At 42.1% G+C, this 17,829-nt stretch overlaps 2 protein-coding genes across 2 annotated transcripts; both read right to left on the bottom strand.

Annotated features, from left to right (window-relative positions):
* Positions 1-47: 47 nt before the first annotated feature.
* igbp1 (immunoglobulin (CD79A) binding protein 1) lies at positions 48-6,343 on the bottom strand. Its single transcript, XM_087845732.1, has 3 exons — positions 5,845-6,343; positions 3,363-3,695; positions 48-547 (listed from the first exon to the last, which is right to left on the bottom strand). Exons 1-3 carry the CDS (start codon positions 6,319-6,321, stop codon positions 275-277), a joined length of 1,083 nt encoding a protein of 360 aa, XP_087701858.1. The 5' UTR covers positions 6,322-6,343; the 3' UTR covers positions 48-274.
* A 762-nt stretch (positions 6,344-7,105) lies between these two features.
* On the bottom strand, positions 7,106-17,447 carry LOC102791632 (dolichyl-diphosphooligosaccharide--protein glycosyltransferase subunit MAGT1). Its single transcript, XM_087845725.1, has 10 exons — positions 17,376-17,447; positions 16,189-16,358; positions 15,990-16,107; positions 14,277-14,417; positions 14,004-14,144; positions 10,912-11,001; positions 10,343-10,406; positions 8,696-8,770; positions 8,274-8,364; positions 7,106-8,170 (listed from the first exon to the last, which is right to left on the bottom strand). The coding sequence occupies exons 2-10, from the start codon at positions 16,329-16,331 to the stop codon at positions 8,155-8,157; spliced, it is 879 nt and encodes a 292-aa protein (XP_087701851.1). The 5' UTR covers positions 16,332-16,358; positions 17,376-17,447; the 3' UTR covers positions 7,106-8,154.
* Positions 17,448-17,829: the final 382 nt, after the last annotated feature.

The raw sequence follows: 17,829 nt of genomic DNA, 5'->3' as shown, positions 1-17,829 counted from the left end.
CGCACTCCCCACGACATAATAACAGGATAAGCACGATGGTTTCAAGGTTCCAGACAAATTGTGTATTTTTATTGTAAATGGAAACCACGACGGTACACAGGAGGATGTGATCCAATCAACAGAACGGTTGTAACACGAGTTAATGAGCAGTAGTGTTCATCCAGACCAACTAACCTGCAGACAAAGTAATGAATGTACATATTTATTGATGCGATGGTGTTTTTCTTCATCTAGTATAGAATGAAGTGAGAGACCAGCCTGTTGAACACGCGAGCTAGCCCATATTCTGGCGGTTTCCATAACCTCTGCGGTGAGTGTCTTTCCAGTCATCCCAGTTTCTGGCTTTTAGCAGAGATTCCTCGTCATCGTTTTCAACCTTCTTCTCTTTTTCTTCTTCGTCCGTCTCGCTTGGATCCCCGTGATCCTCCGCGGCGGGCTTCCTGGGTACACCCTGGTCCGGCAGGACTCCGCGTTTCTTGTGCTGCTCATACCAGTCATCAACGGTCATGGTAGGAAGACTGGGATAACCGGCCCCGAACACCTTAGCCTGTGTGCAGAGTGAACACGTGGATTTAAAGACATCAATCCATGTTCAAGCAGATCGGAACAAATTCACTCAGATTTTTTAAACAATAACTGATCTGATACGAGCTTGTTAAATGAAGTAAATGTACCTTCACAGTTTTATGTTTTTGAGTGGTGTGATGTTCAAGTACAAAGAGCAGAGGGACATTTGTTACGTTTTTGATCCCTCATCAGATTTCACGTTCAGCACTTGCCTGAAAACTTCAGCTCATCAGCGTTTCAAGATATTCAGTTGAGCTTTTTAACAACTGCAACCAATGTTTCATCCGCTTCCAGTGTAAATGTCAGTGTCAGTGTTCTTTAGAGGTAATGAGCTCTGGGACTAGCAACTACACTTATGACAGTAATTCTTATTTTTAAGCAGACTGAAATTAAATTTCCAGTGGCGATCGTGGCTCAAGAGTTGGGAGTTTGCATTGTAATCGGAAGGTTGCCGGTTCGAGCCCCAGCTTGGACAGTCTTGGTCGTTGTGTCCTTGGGCGAGACACTTCACCTACCGCCTACTGGTGTTGGTCAGAGGGGCCGATGGCGCGATATGGCAGCCTCGCTTCTGTCAGTCTGCCCCAGGGCAGCTGTGGCTACAACTGTAGCTGCCTCCACCAGTGTGTGAGTGAATGGGTGGATGACTGGGTGTGTAAAGCGCTTTGGGGTCCTTAGGAGGGACTAGTAAAAGCGCTGTACAAATACAGGCCATTTACCAGTATTTGTTTTTGGTTCAGTCTGCTGACGCTGTGATGAGTCAGTGGATCCACATATCAGAGCCGACTTCAGATATCAACACTTTTATGCTTTTCGTGGTCAATTCCAGATTTCTGTTTTTTTTAACTGTAGCTGTAAAAAACAACTTTCTATAGAAAACCACCCAGACTTTTATGTCATTTAATCGTCTAAAGCTTCATGACTTTGTGTAGTGTGAGTGGTTTTTATCAGTAGGAAACGCTCTGAAACTTTCTGCTTGTTTGTGGTGATCAGCACCACAGGAATGATAAATAACTTCAAGCACACTCAGACCTGTGAGACTGCGACACTGAGTCTGTGTAGTACATGCACACATTTCTGTTTGATGGAATATTCAACACTGAACTGTAACTTTAGTCTTTTTCAAGGAAGCACGTTTTTATTCAGTGTTTCCATAAAAGCCTCATCTTTATAGATTTCCTTCCACTGGGGAGAACACAGGTGAGGTTTACGTTTGAAACCTTTTTGTCCTCCACAATAAAAAAATGGCTCAAAAATAAAAACGGGATCATTTCAGCTCCTAATTTCATACATTCTGCACTCAGCTTGGCAGCGTCACTGAAATGCAGCTGGTGCTGCTCATTTTGTCTTCACTCTCTGTCCGCCTGGCCTGCACCACTACACCTGCTGTCTTCACAATGTCTGCCCCCCTTCCTTCTTTCACTAATGGTATGATCCCAGTCTTTGCGTGTAATTGGCTGCATGGTGTGTCCATCAAAATAAAGAAGTATCCATGCCTGCATGGATCCTCAGCAGGGCTGAAGATTCAGTCCCACATACTGACAGACCTGTGACATAACTGCACCGTGACTCGCCTGATCCAAACAGAAGGCAGAATTCAAACTTTTACAGTAAAGCTTCAGATGAACTGTTATCGTAGTTTGATACCATGTTTAAATTAGGTAGCAGCCGTCCCACCTTGTTGCTGTGATTCCTCCACAGAGCAGGCTGAGGTCTACCAGCCTGTCTTCAAGGATTTGTAACATTAGTGAAATGAAACACAGCGGCCCCTCGCTTATCGCGGGAGTTACGTTCTAAAAATAACCTGCAATAAGTGAAATCTGCGAAGTAGCCAACTTTACTTTTTACAATTATTATAGATGTTTTAAGGCTGTAAAGCCCTCACTGCACACTTTCTACTCTTTTCTCAGACAGACATGAACATTCTCACACTTTTCTCTCGTTTAAACTCTCAAAGTTCAAAATAAGTCCAGTATTACAGGATGAAACCAAAGGAACCTGCAGGTGACGACGTTTCATCGACATTGTTGTTTGTTGGGGAGAAAACGTACAAACATACAGTCCAGCGCTTCAGAGTCACACTGCTGGGATCGAAGATTTATGTAAATGTGACGAGCTGAACGTAGCCAATCAGGACGCAGGACACAATACGCCGTTTAAAAAAAAAAAAAAAAAACATGCAAAATTGCACACACACAGGTGAAGCGTGTTGTAGCGAGGGAGCACTGCATTATATTAATAAAACTGCATTAACATAAAGTTCCACAGGCCAATGAAAAATGACCGTTCTGAATTCTTTTGATTATTGATTATTGCTCATCAATAATCAATAATCAATAATCAGTGTAGTGGCTGAAACAACAGCGCAGCAATGAAACATGAGCAGGGGGCAGATGAAACCCTGAGACGTGTCAGAGGGTTACAGTCACATGGAGTCGGGAACTGATAAGAATTCAGTGATTCAGATTCCATTATCAATATTACTTATTGATTCTCACGGCGTTTGTGCCAGTTCATCACATGTTGTGTGGTCAAATGTTTGTGCGTGTTGGAGCTTTGATCAGTGTTGGGTCATTACTGGGAAAAAGAGCCGTATTCCACTGACACGGTTACAACAGTGTGAGACATGGACTGACCTCCACAGACCCCGAACATCACTGAACTGTGTGACGCATCACAGGTGACTAACGAGCAGACCACTTTAGGAAATTACAATAAAGGCTGATTAAGAGAGTCCAGCTGCATGTGCACCTGTGTGACTGCATGTACCTGAATCAGTCAACAACAAACCAGCTCACCTGCACAGCATCCTTGGTGAGGATGAAGGGTTTCATGGGGGGCCTGGGTGGGTGAGTGGGTTGCTTGGGAGCGTTCTCCTTAAACATATCCATCTTTTTGAGTATCTCCACCTCTTGGTCAATGCTCTCTATGTCCTCCAAACACACAGTGACCCATCTTCGGACATTCAGGAGGTAAAAATCTCTGGTGACTTCATCATCGGCTTGTCCGCTCTCCACAGCTCTCCGAACATCACACAGTTTGGCCTCAAGCTCCTTCTTCTGACGGTACCGCTCAATTTTAGCTTGTCTCTGTGCTGCCATAGCAACCAGGTTGGTTGGGCCGGGGAGAGACTGAAACAAAAAGCACACGTCACGTCATTATTAACACATCCTCCAGATCACACACAGGTGAACTTTTCATGTAAACACTCTAAAGAAAGCATCACTTTCTGGTTGTGAGACTTAACTCTGTGGAGCTTTGGGACATTTTCCCATCAGACACACTTTTCTGTGACTGACTTATGTGACATAAATAAACCCAGACTTACAGCCTTCATTAGCAGTGCAGTTAATAAAAGAACCTGTTGTTATATGAACACTGTATGTATTCAATGTGCTGTGTTAGTTCATACAGAAACAAAGGCACAGGTGATTCGGGATGTACCAGTGATTTAGATCAAAGACCAACAAGACGGTTTATGGCTCATCCAATCAATTCAAATGTTGTTTACTTCAAAACTCGCTAACATGAAGTGAACAGCAGCTCGAGGATTTCACTCCAACAGCTTTTCTTTAATGTCAATTTTGTAGAAAAACTAAAAACAAAGAAACATTTCTCCTCTCTCACCATAATGTTCAGTGTGGCTTGAAATGCAAATAGAACCTGTAAAGGTCAAAAATGTGTGAAAATATAAATATATTTACAGAACAATCTGCTCCGTCTGTTTTCCACCTGGAGACAGTCTTTACACTTTGAAATACACTACAGGTCAAAAGTTTGAAAACACCACATTTGTGCAGTTTTCTATTGAGAATGATGCAGTTTGATGTCTCACTGCACTCTGAAATTAAACCATGGTACAAATAATCACCTGGAGTTAAAAAAGAAATCATGGAATCAGTTTGTAGACCAAAATATATCCTAAACCTCTGACTCTTCCAAGTGGCCACCTGACCCAGTGTTCAGCTGGAGTACCCGGAGAGAACCCACACAAACCAGGGGAGAACATGCAAACTCCACCCAGAGAGGAGAGAACTCCTCAGAAGAAAACTGGCTTTGGTTGGCACAATCATGAAGCACACTTTGTCCTGTGGAGATCAGGCACAGGACTGGGAGTCCTCTAAAAGCTACCAGTGAAGGAGGTTCCTGGATTCGGGGCGCATCCTGGTGACAACCTTGCCCCCCGTGCTCAGCAGCAGCTGCTGCCACTGATCCCTGGATACATTAGTCTGCGTCAGAGCGTGACCCACAGCCCACCAACAAAATGAGAAAAAGGTGCGAACTGTGCCCCTACAGGCTGTGGAAAGTGTGTCTGTGAGGACCAGTGTTTGCACATCCTGCTGCTCTCCAACATGCACGCACACAAACAAACTGAAATACACGTTGTTATGGTATTTTGTAAACTCAACCAATAAATGGCCATATTTAGCCACTAAAACACCAAGTGGGAGGGGTTTTGGCATTCCTAAAAAGAAGTAACAATGCACAAAATACATTTAAAAAAATCATAGTTACTGATCTGCAATGATGGTTGAAAAAAATAAGAGGTTTCATCAATTACACGGTGAAGAAACTGCAACTATCTACTTTTTTCCCCTAAAAAGTTGGTGGCAGTTTGTCATCTTACTGACATTTAAAGGGTAAAAAAATCTGACTTTGAATAAAACAGCTGGTGCTAAGTGGAAAAATCAAGTGATATTTTTTTATATATATAATAATAATTTGTTCACAAACACGTTCAGTGGGAGTTTTTCTGTAATGACGCATAAAAATCACTGAAACTTAATCGCTGATATACATTCAGGTGCTTAGAATAAACGAGGCTGTAATTATTTGATTAAAAATGCTTTTGCATTTCAAAATTAGGATGATGTGATCTAACTGATACACTGAGCGGGACTTTTTCTAAGCCCACTCCGGTGGGCTGGATTCAGTCATTATGCAAATGTCAGGTTGGAAACCTGCAGTCAGCTGAGACTGAAGACGTCACCTGGGTGATGACGAAACGTTTCTCCCACTGAAAACGTCCAGATGAACAGAATCCCAGCACAAAATAATAAATGCTTAATAATCAATTACTTATCCCAGAGTGTACTTTCAATTCTACACGAAAACCCACTGAGGAAACGCACATGACAAGAACGGATGTTAGTGAGAAACAAACCCACCCATCTGCTGCTGACCAGTTCTGACCACGACCACGCTCAGTGGGTAGTGTTTATGAACACAGCCGGAGGGTTAGCTCATTTGCTATTTACTTGCTCTTAGTTAGGTACTTACATTAGCTGTAGCGTTTCCATCTTCTGACCCTCCGTCAGGCCGTGCTTTTTCACCCGTGGAGTCTGGCAGTTTAAACTGTGACACCTTATACTCTTCACATCTCCTTAAAAAATCCATAAAGTAAGCGCGGGCCGTCTGGACTATTTCCAGCCGTTTGTCCCGGGTGGTCTGCTTCATGGTCAGAGCTCCTAACAAAGCGGGCAGCAGCAGGTACTTCAGGTCTGCCGTGGCGATCTCCTCGAGCTCTTCGTTGCGACTAAACAAGTCGAGCTGAGCGACCATCCGGGAGGCTTCCTCTAACATTTGAACACCGCGCTTAACCTTCACCTGAATACTGTTTGAGCCGAGAGGCTCGTTTGTGCTGTCGACCTCCTCGAATATTTTCCAACCACGATCTAACAACTCTGATAATTTAAGAGGTTCTGCGTCCACATTTAATGGCTGTCTAACACTGTTGCTGTTCTCCGATTCCGCCATCTTGCAATATTTTCCGGGTTCGTTCTTCTTCTTCTGTTTCTGAGGCTTAGTGTAGGTGAGTATTACCGCCCCCTGCTGGCAAACGTTAAAATAACACGTAAGACTAGATACACGAAATAAAAATATACTAGTCTCTATTAACTGCTCATAATCTGACCCGAAGGGTGAAAAAAGATTTTATAAAATAATATTAATTCCATAATATTAATTATTAATATGTTTTTTGTATTTTGCCTGTCCTGTTCAGCACTGTAGCAATTACTGTGTAAAGGCCAAGAAACAGATTTATTTCCCCAACTGGACCTTTTGTTATACTTTGTCCACTTAACTGTCATAGCTGATTCGATTTTTATTAAGACTTTTTATTTATTTTAACTAAAAAAATTACAGAACTGGAAATGGTAAATAATAAATGTTGAATGTTACTGAGCAGCATACAGTACTAATAATGTATGATATGTTTAGAGGGAGCAGCCAACCGAGATAGTGTTCATAAGGTTTCTCTGTGTAGGCGCCTTATTGATAGGACTATGAAAATATTAAAGTGTCACACTGACATCTGTTTTCTGAAGCGATATGTGGAATTATACAGTAAAAATACCAGAAATCATGTGTGACGTTTGACTGCAGCAGAAATGTGCCTCTTAATCCATATCTGAGAAACTAAACCAGTAACACTTTGAGACTGGTTTGGGTAGTTTCAGTCAAGTCTGATGATGACACACACACACACACACACACACACACACACACACACACGCAAAGCGTCTATGACACACACTGATCCTCAGTTACGACACTTTAATATCAGCAACAGTCAGCTCTGATCAAATATTCCCTCTTTGTTGAACTTGACAACACACATTTAAAACACAACACACAAAAGGCAGCCTTCTCCCAGTCATGTGAAGACACACGAGTCCCATCATGCTCTGCAGATGAGGCCCATTTGGAAAGAAGTATGAACAGTTAGCTTGACAACAAAGCACCAACATATTTTCATCCATCTGACATTTTTCATTTAAAGACAAAAGTGCCGTGATCACAACAATAAGACACCAATGATTACTGATTATGGGATTTTACTGAGCCATGTAATGAAAGTAACGTTTGTTTCTACAGATCATATTTTACACATGAGGGCCGTGATCCCGACAACAGGTTTAGCTTGTTAACCCCGAACACAGGAAACCTTTCTGTTCCAGAAACAGAGCTAACTTTAACAGTTACTGTGGCAAATAAATCAAATATCACATTTAAATTTAAATGTATGTTGGAGCACAAGTGTACAAACTCAGTAAAAACCAAGCAGAGTATTACTAAAGTAGGGAAGTATTTGTACATAAAAAAGAAACGTAAGTGCACCAACAGATCCATATATGGTCTCAACTGATGTTTTAACAAAACCTTTTTAGTACAAACAGCACACTGAGTACTACTGCTGCATCCTAACAGACTATAATGTCTGCTGAGGTCTTAGCAACAAGAGCTAAACAGTCCTGACTCATGTCTGCACTTTAAGACAGAAACAGTCTGCAGGTTAGAAATGAATCACAAATCAAATTTGGCCAAAGTTCAGACCAAGAAGACACCTTTTGGTACCTGACTGTTCATGTTGCACAGCAGCGATCAGAGCTCTGTTGTTGTAAAGGAACCACTTGTGATATTGTAAAAGGCACCGTATGTATATGATGTACTGACTTTATTAAACAGATCAGAGGACAAATCATGGCTTGGCAAACAGTTTTTCATCAAAGATGCTGTGGACAGCTCCCTGCAGCACGTCTGTCCTCTGACTTACACTTGCTCTGACTCTGGAGGAGCTGATCAGCACTAACTCATCAGGAAGCTGCAACAGAGACGAGACAACTTTCAGTCCATACGACACAAAGCACCAGCTGATCCAGTCGCAGTGGATTCAACAGGAGAATCCAACATGAACATGTTCACACCTGTATGGATATCCATGGTACTTGGCTCTGAAGATCGACAGCAACCAACTGAAGAACAGCATAACTAGACCGATACCTGCAACACACATAACTGACACGCAGGCTTCTGCTATTAGACCTCCTTATGCATGATGCAGACAAGTAAACAAACTCGGGGATGATTTACTGAGTGGTTTAGAGAAGGTTCGGTTAGACAAAGTTATTATCTGGAAACTGGAGTGTTTGTGTTTTCTATATTCGTACACAGATGCTCTGAGGTCAGAAGAACTTGGATCATACACAGGAATGCACGTACAACTGAGATATTCTTGTTGCTCTCTGTTGGAAAATGATCTTAGACAACCTGAAGACACAATCTGTGTGTGTGTGTGTGTGTGTGTGTGTGTGTGTGTGTGTGTGTGTGTGTGTGTGTGTACACGTACTCTTTCTCTTTCCAATATCCAAGTCTGAAGTAGCAGCTTCACACAGTAGAACTATTCCCATGGTAACAGCAGCATCTGACAGCTGGGTCAAGGGTTGAACGAGTTTATAGCATCCATCTACTCACAGCTAAGCTTTTACCTTATTACCACCATCCACCCCAGAAATAAACAGACAAGGGTACGAGAACCAAGACTCTGCCAGGAAACTGAGCGGGTACAAAGGCCTGAGCCACTGGGACAGGGCCCAGCTGTTCTCTGTGCCAAAGTACCAGACTGGTACCTCCAGGGGAAAAATGTAATAAAAAAATATACTCAGATATGAATCAACACTAACATTTAATGGAATCATTGTGCTGCATTTTGGCTTCCTGCAGCTGGCACAACCTCACACAGCACTGCTGCACACAGTGGCCCAAAATGACCAAGTGAAGAAAGTCTGCTGGAAATTCTTGCAAATTTATGCAAAATTAAAAACCCAAAACTATCACATGTACATAAATATTTATTTGCCATGAAAGTCAAAGTTAAGCAGCTGTTTCTGCTGCTTTACTATGTGACTGAGGCCCAGCTGTGGTAAAGGCACACTCTGACATGCACCAAGTCAGAGCAGTGGTCTGTAGACAGTAGTGAGGCGTAGCTCTGGGTGAGTGTACAGAAACATCTCTACAGCACTGAAGGTCTTAATGAGGTTTTCTCCATCATCAGTAAATGGAAGAATCTGGAAGCACAAGGACTCTTCCTACAGCTGGCTGCCCGGCCAAGCTGACTGATCGGGACAGAAGGGCCTTAGTAGCGACACTTCTGGGTGAAAGGCACAGGACAACCTGTCAGGAGTTGGACCAAAGCCACCAGAAGGACTCTCCGCCTGGTGAAGCCTGGTGGTGGCAGCATCACAGTGTGGGGATAAACTTTGGCAACAGAAACTGGGAGACTAGTCAGGGTCGAGGAAAGATGCATCTACAGACACGATGATGATAGCCAACTCCAGAGCGCTCTGGACCTCAGACTGGGGGTAGGCTGAGCTTCCAGTAGAACAAGGAGTGGGTTCAGGACCACTCTGGAAAATACTCTTGAGCAGCAGAGCAGGAGCCCAGATCTGAATGTGGCTGAATCCCTCCGGACAGATTAGGAAATGGCTGTAAACCAACACTTTTAATAAAATCGAATGGTGCTTGAGAAGAAAGAGCTGCTAGCAAACTTTCACTTTTTCCTGTGTGTAAAGTTTTGAGGCAAAAAGTTTCTGTATTGGATTTTGGAATAACACAGGTGGTGTTTACAGTTTGATTCAGAACAACGTCGCACATAAAACTGAGAAAAATGAAAAAGCTACAAAGGTGCTCTGTGTCACAGCTACACTGTGGACTGAAGTTATTTCAACAGTGGAGACAGGTGTGCTGATCACCGCCTGTGATTCTGTCAAACATGCAGAAGTTAGACAACTAAGAGACATGGCTGAAATCCCCTGTGTCCCACCACAGGGAGGCCCCGGGGCAGGCCCAGGACATGCCCGAGAGATTATCGCTGGCCTGGGAACACCTCAGCGTGTCCCTGGAGAAGCTGCAGGAGGTGGCTGTGAGAGGGAGGTCTAGGCTGCTGCCTGCGCGACCCGGCCACACAAGTGTTAATCTGCAGAAAGCTGAAGGATACTGAAGAGGAGGACGATGTGCGTCTCTGCCACGAACTGTGCCTGACTGCTGCCGTGGATGTAACTCTGAAAACACACAGTCACATCTCTCACTTTACAAATCGATGTGTTTTCTTAGACTGGTCAGAAGATTACAGCAGTAAATGTGGCCATGAGCGTCATGGTGACCAGCGCACATCTTTGATAACCATCACTGCGTGCTCTCTAACAAATATGAATTTATTTTGGATTTTCTCCACACAGGCTCACAACTTTTAATCTTTCTCGTTAGTGATCATTATTCACTACAACTTTATACTTCATTTGTTTCTACTGACTAGTATCTGTGAGGCCATGTGTGGGATAAAGAAAATCCAAAATAAATTCAGCTCGAGTCATTAAAGACGTGTCGTCCAATCATTCAGCACGGTAACCTGCATGACAATCATGGTCATGATGATGTCATCTCCTGACCGCTTCAGTCAGCTTACAGTGACACACGTCAGTTAAGTGCGTTGTTAAATAGTTGTAGTAACTCTGTTGGAGCCAACATGTTATATTAGAGTGAAGTGTACGTGTGTGTGTGTCGTACAACTTGTCCTGTGCTGGGGTTTTTGTGAGCATAAGGGGGTCCTCTGATGTGGTTCCACATCTGGCCTGAAGTCATGACCAGGACAAAGCACTGAAACACAAATAAGATGCGTAAAACACAAAGACGTAGGAGCTGTTGGGTGTTTCACGTGAACAAAAACATCTCATTTGACTGTAAGAGGTTCACTTGTTCACACATTTTATCACAAAAACACAAAAAGGAAACAGCTCTCCGGTTGTTTCCTCCGTCTCCAGATTATTCCAGGCAAGTGTTTCCAAAACCTATGGAGAAAGTTTGTTTTGTGATCATTATATATCAAATGTACAGAATTAAACTGACAGTTGGTCCTTCCCAGCTCATCCGATGTACTGCACCAGTTACACTGAATCACATGCATGTATAGTACTGTGCAAAAGTCTTGAGCGCCGCCATTTCTTTATCTTTTGCTAACAAAACCAGAAGATTGAATATTGAAATGGAATTGTAAACACAAGGTCATGCAGTATATAGTACATTTACATTTATGACCTCCTTTATTTTTAAACACAGAGTGATCTCTTTGTGTGATCTTCAGGACACATCAAGCCCTTCTTTGCACGTCAGCAGCATTTTGTTCACTTCTCTGTAAATCATCTAATCTGTCACAATGTTAATGATGGAAATTATTTTGCCCTTTTTATTGAAAAGCTGGAGACTGTGTTTGCTTAATGTCAGACTTTTTCCTCACATGTTGCTCCTACATATGTTTGTATTACAGGTCTGTGTTTAGTCACAAGTGTCAGTGAAGCACACATGCTGTGTGTTAAACAACTGTTTGAATTACTCGAACGGTTGCAGCTCCGTCTCTTTCTTTAACCTTTCTAGGCTCTTTAGATTGTTGTGACTTGCATGTTTGGATTTCTTGTTGGACCTGAAACACTACATGTATAAACCTGCTCTTAAAAACTGATTTAACAGTCTGAAGCTGGATTTAAGTGCTTAAAGTTTTAAAACCTGTTTCACGCCTTCGTCTGGTTGGTTGGTTGGTGGCTACTAAGAGACCTACATTAGTTTATGTTAGCTAACAGAACCAATAAGTCAGTGGATTATAAGGAGAGTCAAATTAAAAATCTGCTTAAGGGGGTCGAGTTTGTGCTGTCGCTGGCTGCAACATGTTCACACTGCAGAGGCACACAATCAGCTGTCAGAGCAGAACACAACATGCAACCAACACTACTGAATCCAATCACAGTCTCTCTTTTCCCACCGACAACTAAGCAGTTCACAGTTACAGGCACCACATGCACATCACTCCACAAACATGTTTCTTATTGAAACACAGTCATGTCCTCCCCACATCAACCTTTTTACCCTGCACACGTGCTGATTGGTTCCTGTTCGTGCGTCACTAAGGCTACGTTCACTCTGCAGGTCTTGATGCTCAATTCAGATTTTTTGATCAAATGCGATTTTCTTGTCTGCTCGTTCACACTACAAATAAAATGCGACAGCAAACGCGCTCTAGTGTGAACGCTCAAAGCGGCCGCATGCGCAAAAGAAGACGTCACACACAACGCGCTCTGTTTAGACCCAGAGCAACAGTATGTTTGACTGATGGTCTTAATATAAAGACTTCGGACTTCACGTTTCCCAATTTTTGCTTTAAGTTATTTAGTTATTTACATAATAATGTAAATAACCTAATAATGATCCTTATTGCTGTTTTAGAGGAGCGGAGCTTCAAAGGATAGTTGCAGGTTTCTGTCAGAATCTGCAGATTATACAAATAAAATGTTCACGTTTCTCCAACGTTGTTCCCAACAGTTGATGGTCAGGAAGCGTTCACGATGTCTTCTCGGGTGCTTCTCCGATGCTGTCTTGTGTCAGTGACGTAAAAGACGGATTTAATGCAACATGACCATCAAACAGTCGCTTTCTAAAACATCGGATATGTATCGGATTCAGTATCACATACGAAAGTGACCCAGATCGGATTTGAAAATATCGGATTTGTGCCGTCATAGCATGGTCGGATATGGGTCGCATAGGGTCAAAAAAATCGGATTTGATGCGCTTTCGCCTGCAGTGTGAACGTAGCCTAAGGAACACGTTTGTGACTTGATTGGCGTGTAGAGCGTGTTATGTTGTGAAATGTCTGCATGTGATTGGGAAGAGAAAGATGATTTTATTGGATAAAATAGTGCTGATCGCTCCGCTCGGGGCGCTCGGACAGACAAGGAACAATCTGTTTCTGACTCCGGCTTCTTGTTGCAGTCTCACCCAACTCAAAGGCTCTCCTTCACACCAAAAGGAAGCAGTGTCATGTGATTGTGGTGGGGCAAAATCCCTCCACCCACTGTAAAATACAATGACAGCTTGGCCACTGTGTTTAACACGTCACCTTCCACAAACTCCTGCTCCCATGTCATTTTAATGAATGTATACTTTAACTTTTACAATATTATTTTGTTCTACGAAATTAGAAAAAGATGCTGACATATCCAAGTGTTTGGCTAACAGCTCTTTGGGAGTCATCTTTTAGGGGAAATGTATTATTGCAACAGGCTGGTAGCAGCAAAGTGACGGGATTATTGGATCATTCGTCTGTGTAGACACAACAAAGGTTAATCTTTTGAGCTAGATGCCCTTTTTTTTTTTTTTTACACATAAGCCAGTGTTAAGTCCTCTGAAAACTGTCAGGTACAAGTACTGAACCAAAAATGACTGAAAAAGCAGCCAGTGTCTAAAGAAACCCTGAAACAAAAGAGACAGCTCGGAGAGCTGAAAGTCTGGCTTTATGGAAGCAAAACAAAGTCAAGACTTCTGCACACTGATGTAGAGCTCTTACAGTAACTGTGGAGGAAAGCGCCCACAGGAGAACTACACCTGCTACAGCAGATCTACTTTGTTTCTGTCTCGTTTGTAGTGTGACTTGTATTGAGCCACATGCACACCCATGTATACCGTCACATTTCACAACACTATAATCTGACGTGCGTTTGGACATGGTGTGGAGATGGACGACAGAAGATTTTGATCTTTTCTTTCTGAACTTGGATCAGAGAAAAAGCAAATAAGCATTTCAGCATGTGTGTGTATATGATGGTTTTTACCAGTGCGGAGAAGGCCCAGACATTTGTGTTGAAGAGAAACTCTAAATTGTGTCTTCGTAGATATGCAAGTCCACCAATCACAGCCAGAAGGAATCCCAGCAGGAGAGGCCCTGCGTAGTTGGGAGGACGAATGACGCGGATCTGAAACACACAAACATGAGAGTAGACTCCAGAGGCTCTCACCATGCTCGTGTTTGTTTGCTTTAATTAGAAGTCTGAATTCATTTTGTTGCAAACATCTTCACTGATCTCATTGAAACGTTTGATACTTACTTGTACATCAGTTCTGTCTGCCACCCATCTAGCCAGCTGCTCAGCCGCGAAGCCTCGGACCTGGAGCTCATACGTATCAGACCTTCGAGGTTTTCCTTTGGATGGGAAATGGAGGAATGTTGGGGCAGAATTCATATTCAGCTGAAAATACAGAGAGAATCAGAAGATTAGATATGTGTAGTAGGGCTGGGTATCGTCACTGATTTCTAGAATCGATTCAATTCCGATTCACAAGGTCCCGAATCGATTCGATCCACGATTCGATTTAATTTGATTCGATTCGATTTGATTTAAATCTGGGAAATTTTGACAGTCAGAAATATTATAATTCAGATCAGTACATTTACATATTTTTGTATCTATAAAAAGGAAGCTGACACACGCAAGACTTTATCAAAGGTGTGAGCATCACAGCAGAGGCCTTTGTGTCAAAGTAGCTGAAGATAAAACAGAAAAACATGAAGGTGATTTTCCTGTTCTGGGATTTTATAAAATTATTCTGCAGCACATCAAAAACGAAAGAAAACCATTAATCAACACATGAACATTACCTCTGAAGTTACAGCGGTTTTATTAGAGACACAGCGTTTTGCATTTTGCATAATTTTAAAAAGTTTAAAATTTGTTCAGTATTGAACGGCAGAAATTAGGTTTTCTTTTCGGAAGCATGTAAAAGGGGAAAAAAAACAGCGACCGACTGCGCTGTAAACAACGGTAGACTTGTGCGTAACAAGCAAGCGAATAATGAAGAAAGGGAAACTGTTGTTGAAGTACAGAGAGAGAGAGAGAGAGAGAGAGAGCTGTGCATCGTGGTGGAAGCAAAACAGTAAAAGTCAGAGTGAGTTCATGACGATGTTTATGTGAAGCGTAGTTTGGATCTTCTTTTGCTGCTGGTTCAGTCAATATTGTTTGAAGAGAGATCAAACTAACAGCTTTAGAATCAGCGCATAAAGGGCGTGAACACAAAGCGCGGACCCGCCGACAGATCAGAATCAGCGAGCTGTCGGCTTTCAGCCCCGACTGTGAGAAAGGCGACATCTCACTGATTCTGATTCGCGCTTTGTGTTTAAGTCTTTGTGCAGAATCCGTGTTCCTGCTCTCATTTACTGTCTTAGCTGTTTGGTGGTTGTTGAAATTTTGTGAGATTTCACCAGAGATTCTGGCATTTCGGGCAAAATAAATTTATATTAAAAAATCGATTCAGGATTTTAATGAATCGATTTTACGTTATCCAAGCCAGAATCGATAAATCGATAATCAAAACCCACCCCTAATGTGTAGTGATGGGATTTACCAAGTTAGACTCCTCTTGGATTAAATGTAATCAAATATGTTCTAATATTTATCATCTTTTACTACAAAGGTACAGGGCGAACATGCAAACACAACAGGGAAACAGCCAAGGGGTTGAACACTGCACACATTTTTAGGTCAACTAAATTTGTTTAAACAAATGAATTGTACAAAACCAAAGTGTGATAATATTAAAATAACTGAAGCAGTCTGCGATCTAACCACTCATTTTAAAAAAAGGTGCTCCAGTACAGCTATTGTTGAATGATTTTATGAAGAAAAAACATGTTTTCATTAAACCAAATGAGTGCCAGCATTAAATTATTATAAAATTACAAAGTTTCTCTAAGATTGCGTCATTATATATACACAAGTTGGCCTGACTGAGATGTTTTATGAAAACAGAATAAAATGTCTCACCATCTGAAATACATCTGATCCTTCATCAAAGTCGACTGACGCAAAAAAGACTTTATTGGTAAAGGCAGAAGAAAAACGCCAGGAGTTAGCCAGCACCTGGAACTCCTCATCAGCTTGCCTGAAAAGGAAACATGTTTTAAAGTCACAAATCGAAGCTGGAATCAAAGCAGTGCATGTTCTTCCTGTTGCTACTTGTTACCTGCACACTCCACATTGTCTCTGTGGCTGCAGTGCTGTAAACATGATGACCACTGAGTAGTTTCTAGGGGGAGCCTTGACAAAACGACGAAACTTATCTCCATTCATTTTGATGACTGATCGTTTGGAGGCCCACTCCATCATCTGCGTCACCTTCTCTGACAGCAGAGTCTACACACACACAAAGACACCAACACAACTGCTAAAGCTCCAGTAGCAAAAACAAACGTCTTTCTATTGTCTATGCATTTTATTTTCGTTCAGTTAAACGCGCCCGTGAGGCGTTAGAATAAAGGTAATTAATGTTTAATTCATTTCCGGTTTAATAACGCCCAGTCAAGTTTACAACCAGTAGTTGGGTTAGTCGGAGCTAACAACTGTGATCAAACTAATGCTGACTGATGAAATTAGCATGTTATTTAAGCTACTGCTGTAACTGCTAAAACTACTTTAGATAATGAGTAACTGAGCCCTTTCTAGCAGCTGTTAGCTTAAGCTAGCTACCAAGAATGATGCGGAAACAGACGACGTGCAACTTTGACGAAGTTGGAAAAACTCCCTCCAAAGTTTAACAACTTCCTTGGCTACACACCACTGAAGACATCACCTCTTTCTTCTTCTGCGCCTCAGCGGGTTCATGGAAGAAGACAGCGAGAAGAAGCAGCGAAGTCAAAACTTTTCCTAACATTCTGCTGCACTATCCACACTACTACCAAACACACGCGCGCGCGCTCGCGAACACGCGATAATATCCTGTCAGCTTTCCATTGGTCACATCTCAGCCAATCACACAGAGAGCAGTCCTTCCTTCTGGTTTCTTTCTTCTTCGTTCCAAAAACCGATTTGAAACAAGCTGCACATTGCCGCCACCTACAGCTGTGCTGCAGAGCGAGGTACCTGGAGTAAGGATACCTCAAAACAGCATTCCTACGTACGGATTTCTCCGTACTTCTGATGTAATCCACTGGCGAGTTTAGTGTGCTGTGACCTAATCAATAATAGTGAATAGGAAATATTCTGCAAACGTTCGCTAGCTAGCCGACTTTGTAGACGTGACGCAATGCGTGTACAAAAGTTAGGATACGGTTGCCTTTGGTAAAGACTGCAGTTCGTGGGACAATCCACAACCTTCCCCACAACTTCAGTTTCACCGCTCGGCTTAACTTCTTCACCGGTGCGGATACTCACGACACCGCGTCCCGTTTTCCCGTCACCGCCACAGTTTTCGGCAGCGGTTCCAGCTGTCGCAGCTCCCGGAAAGTTACGCCTAACAACATGATTATTAGAGGTTCATGCGTCATAAAACATAGTGTCACACAACTCTGAATATTATACAAACAGTTTTCAGCATTTAACCAATTATTTTCTCGTCTTATTTTTATGTTTTATTGCGGCAGCAATAAAGATGTCTGTTACCTACACTCTGACCAACAATTAGTTGACATTAAACTGCCGTAATCAATCGTTTTTACTCAAGGTGAAACTACATTTTAATTTCTATTAACATAGAATCTTAAATTATGCATTAGATAAATCAAGTTTACAATAGTACTCTTTACTCAAAATCATTAGTAAAATAATTCTATAAAACCTAAACATAATTTTTATCAGTACTTAAAATAATCTTTTGTACAACTGTCTT

This window comes from Neolamprologus brichardi, chromosome 2 (genome assembly GCF_056152115.1).
Source record: "Neolamprologus brichardi isolate AB-2024 chromosome 2, ASM5615211v1, whole genome shotgun sequence".
In the NCBI taxonomy this organism is placed as follows: Eukaryota; Metazoa; Chordata; class Actinopteri; order Cichliformes; family Cichlidae; genus Neolamprologus; species Neolamprologus brichardi.
The sequence above is the reverse complement of the archived record's forward strand: the minus strand, read 5'-3'. Positions and strand labels throughout refer to the sequence as shown.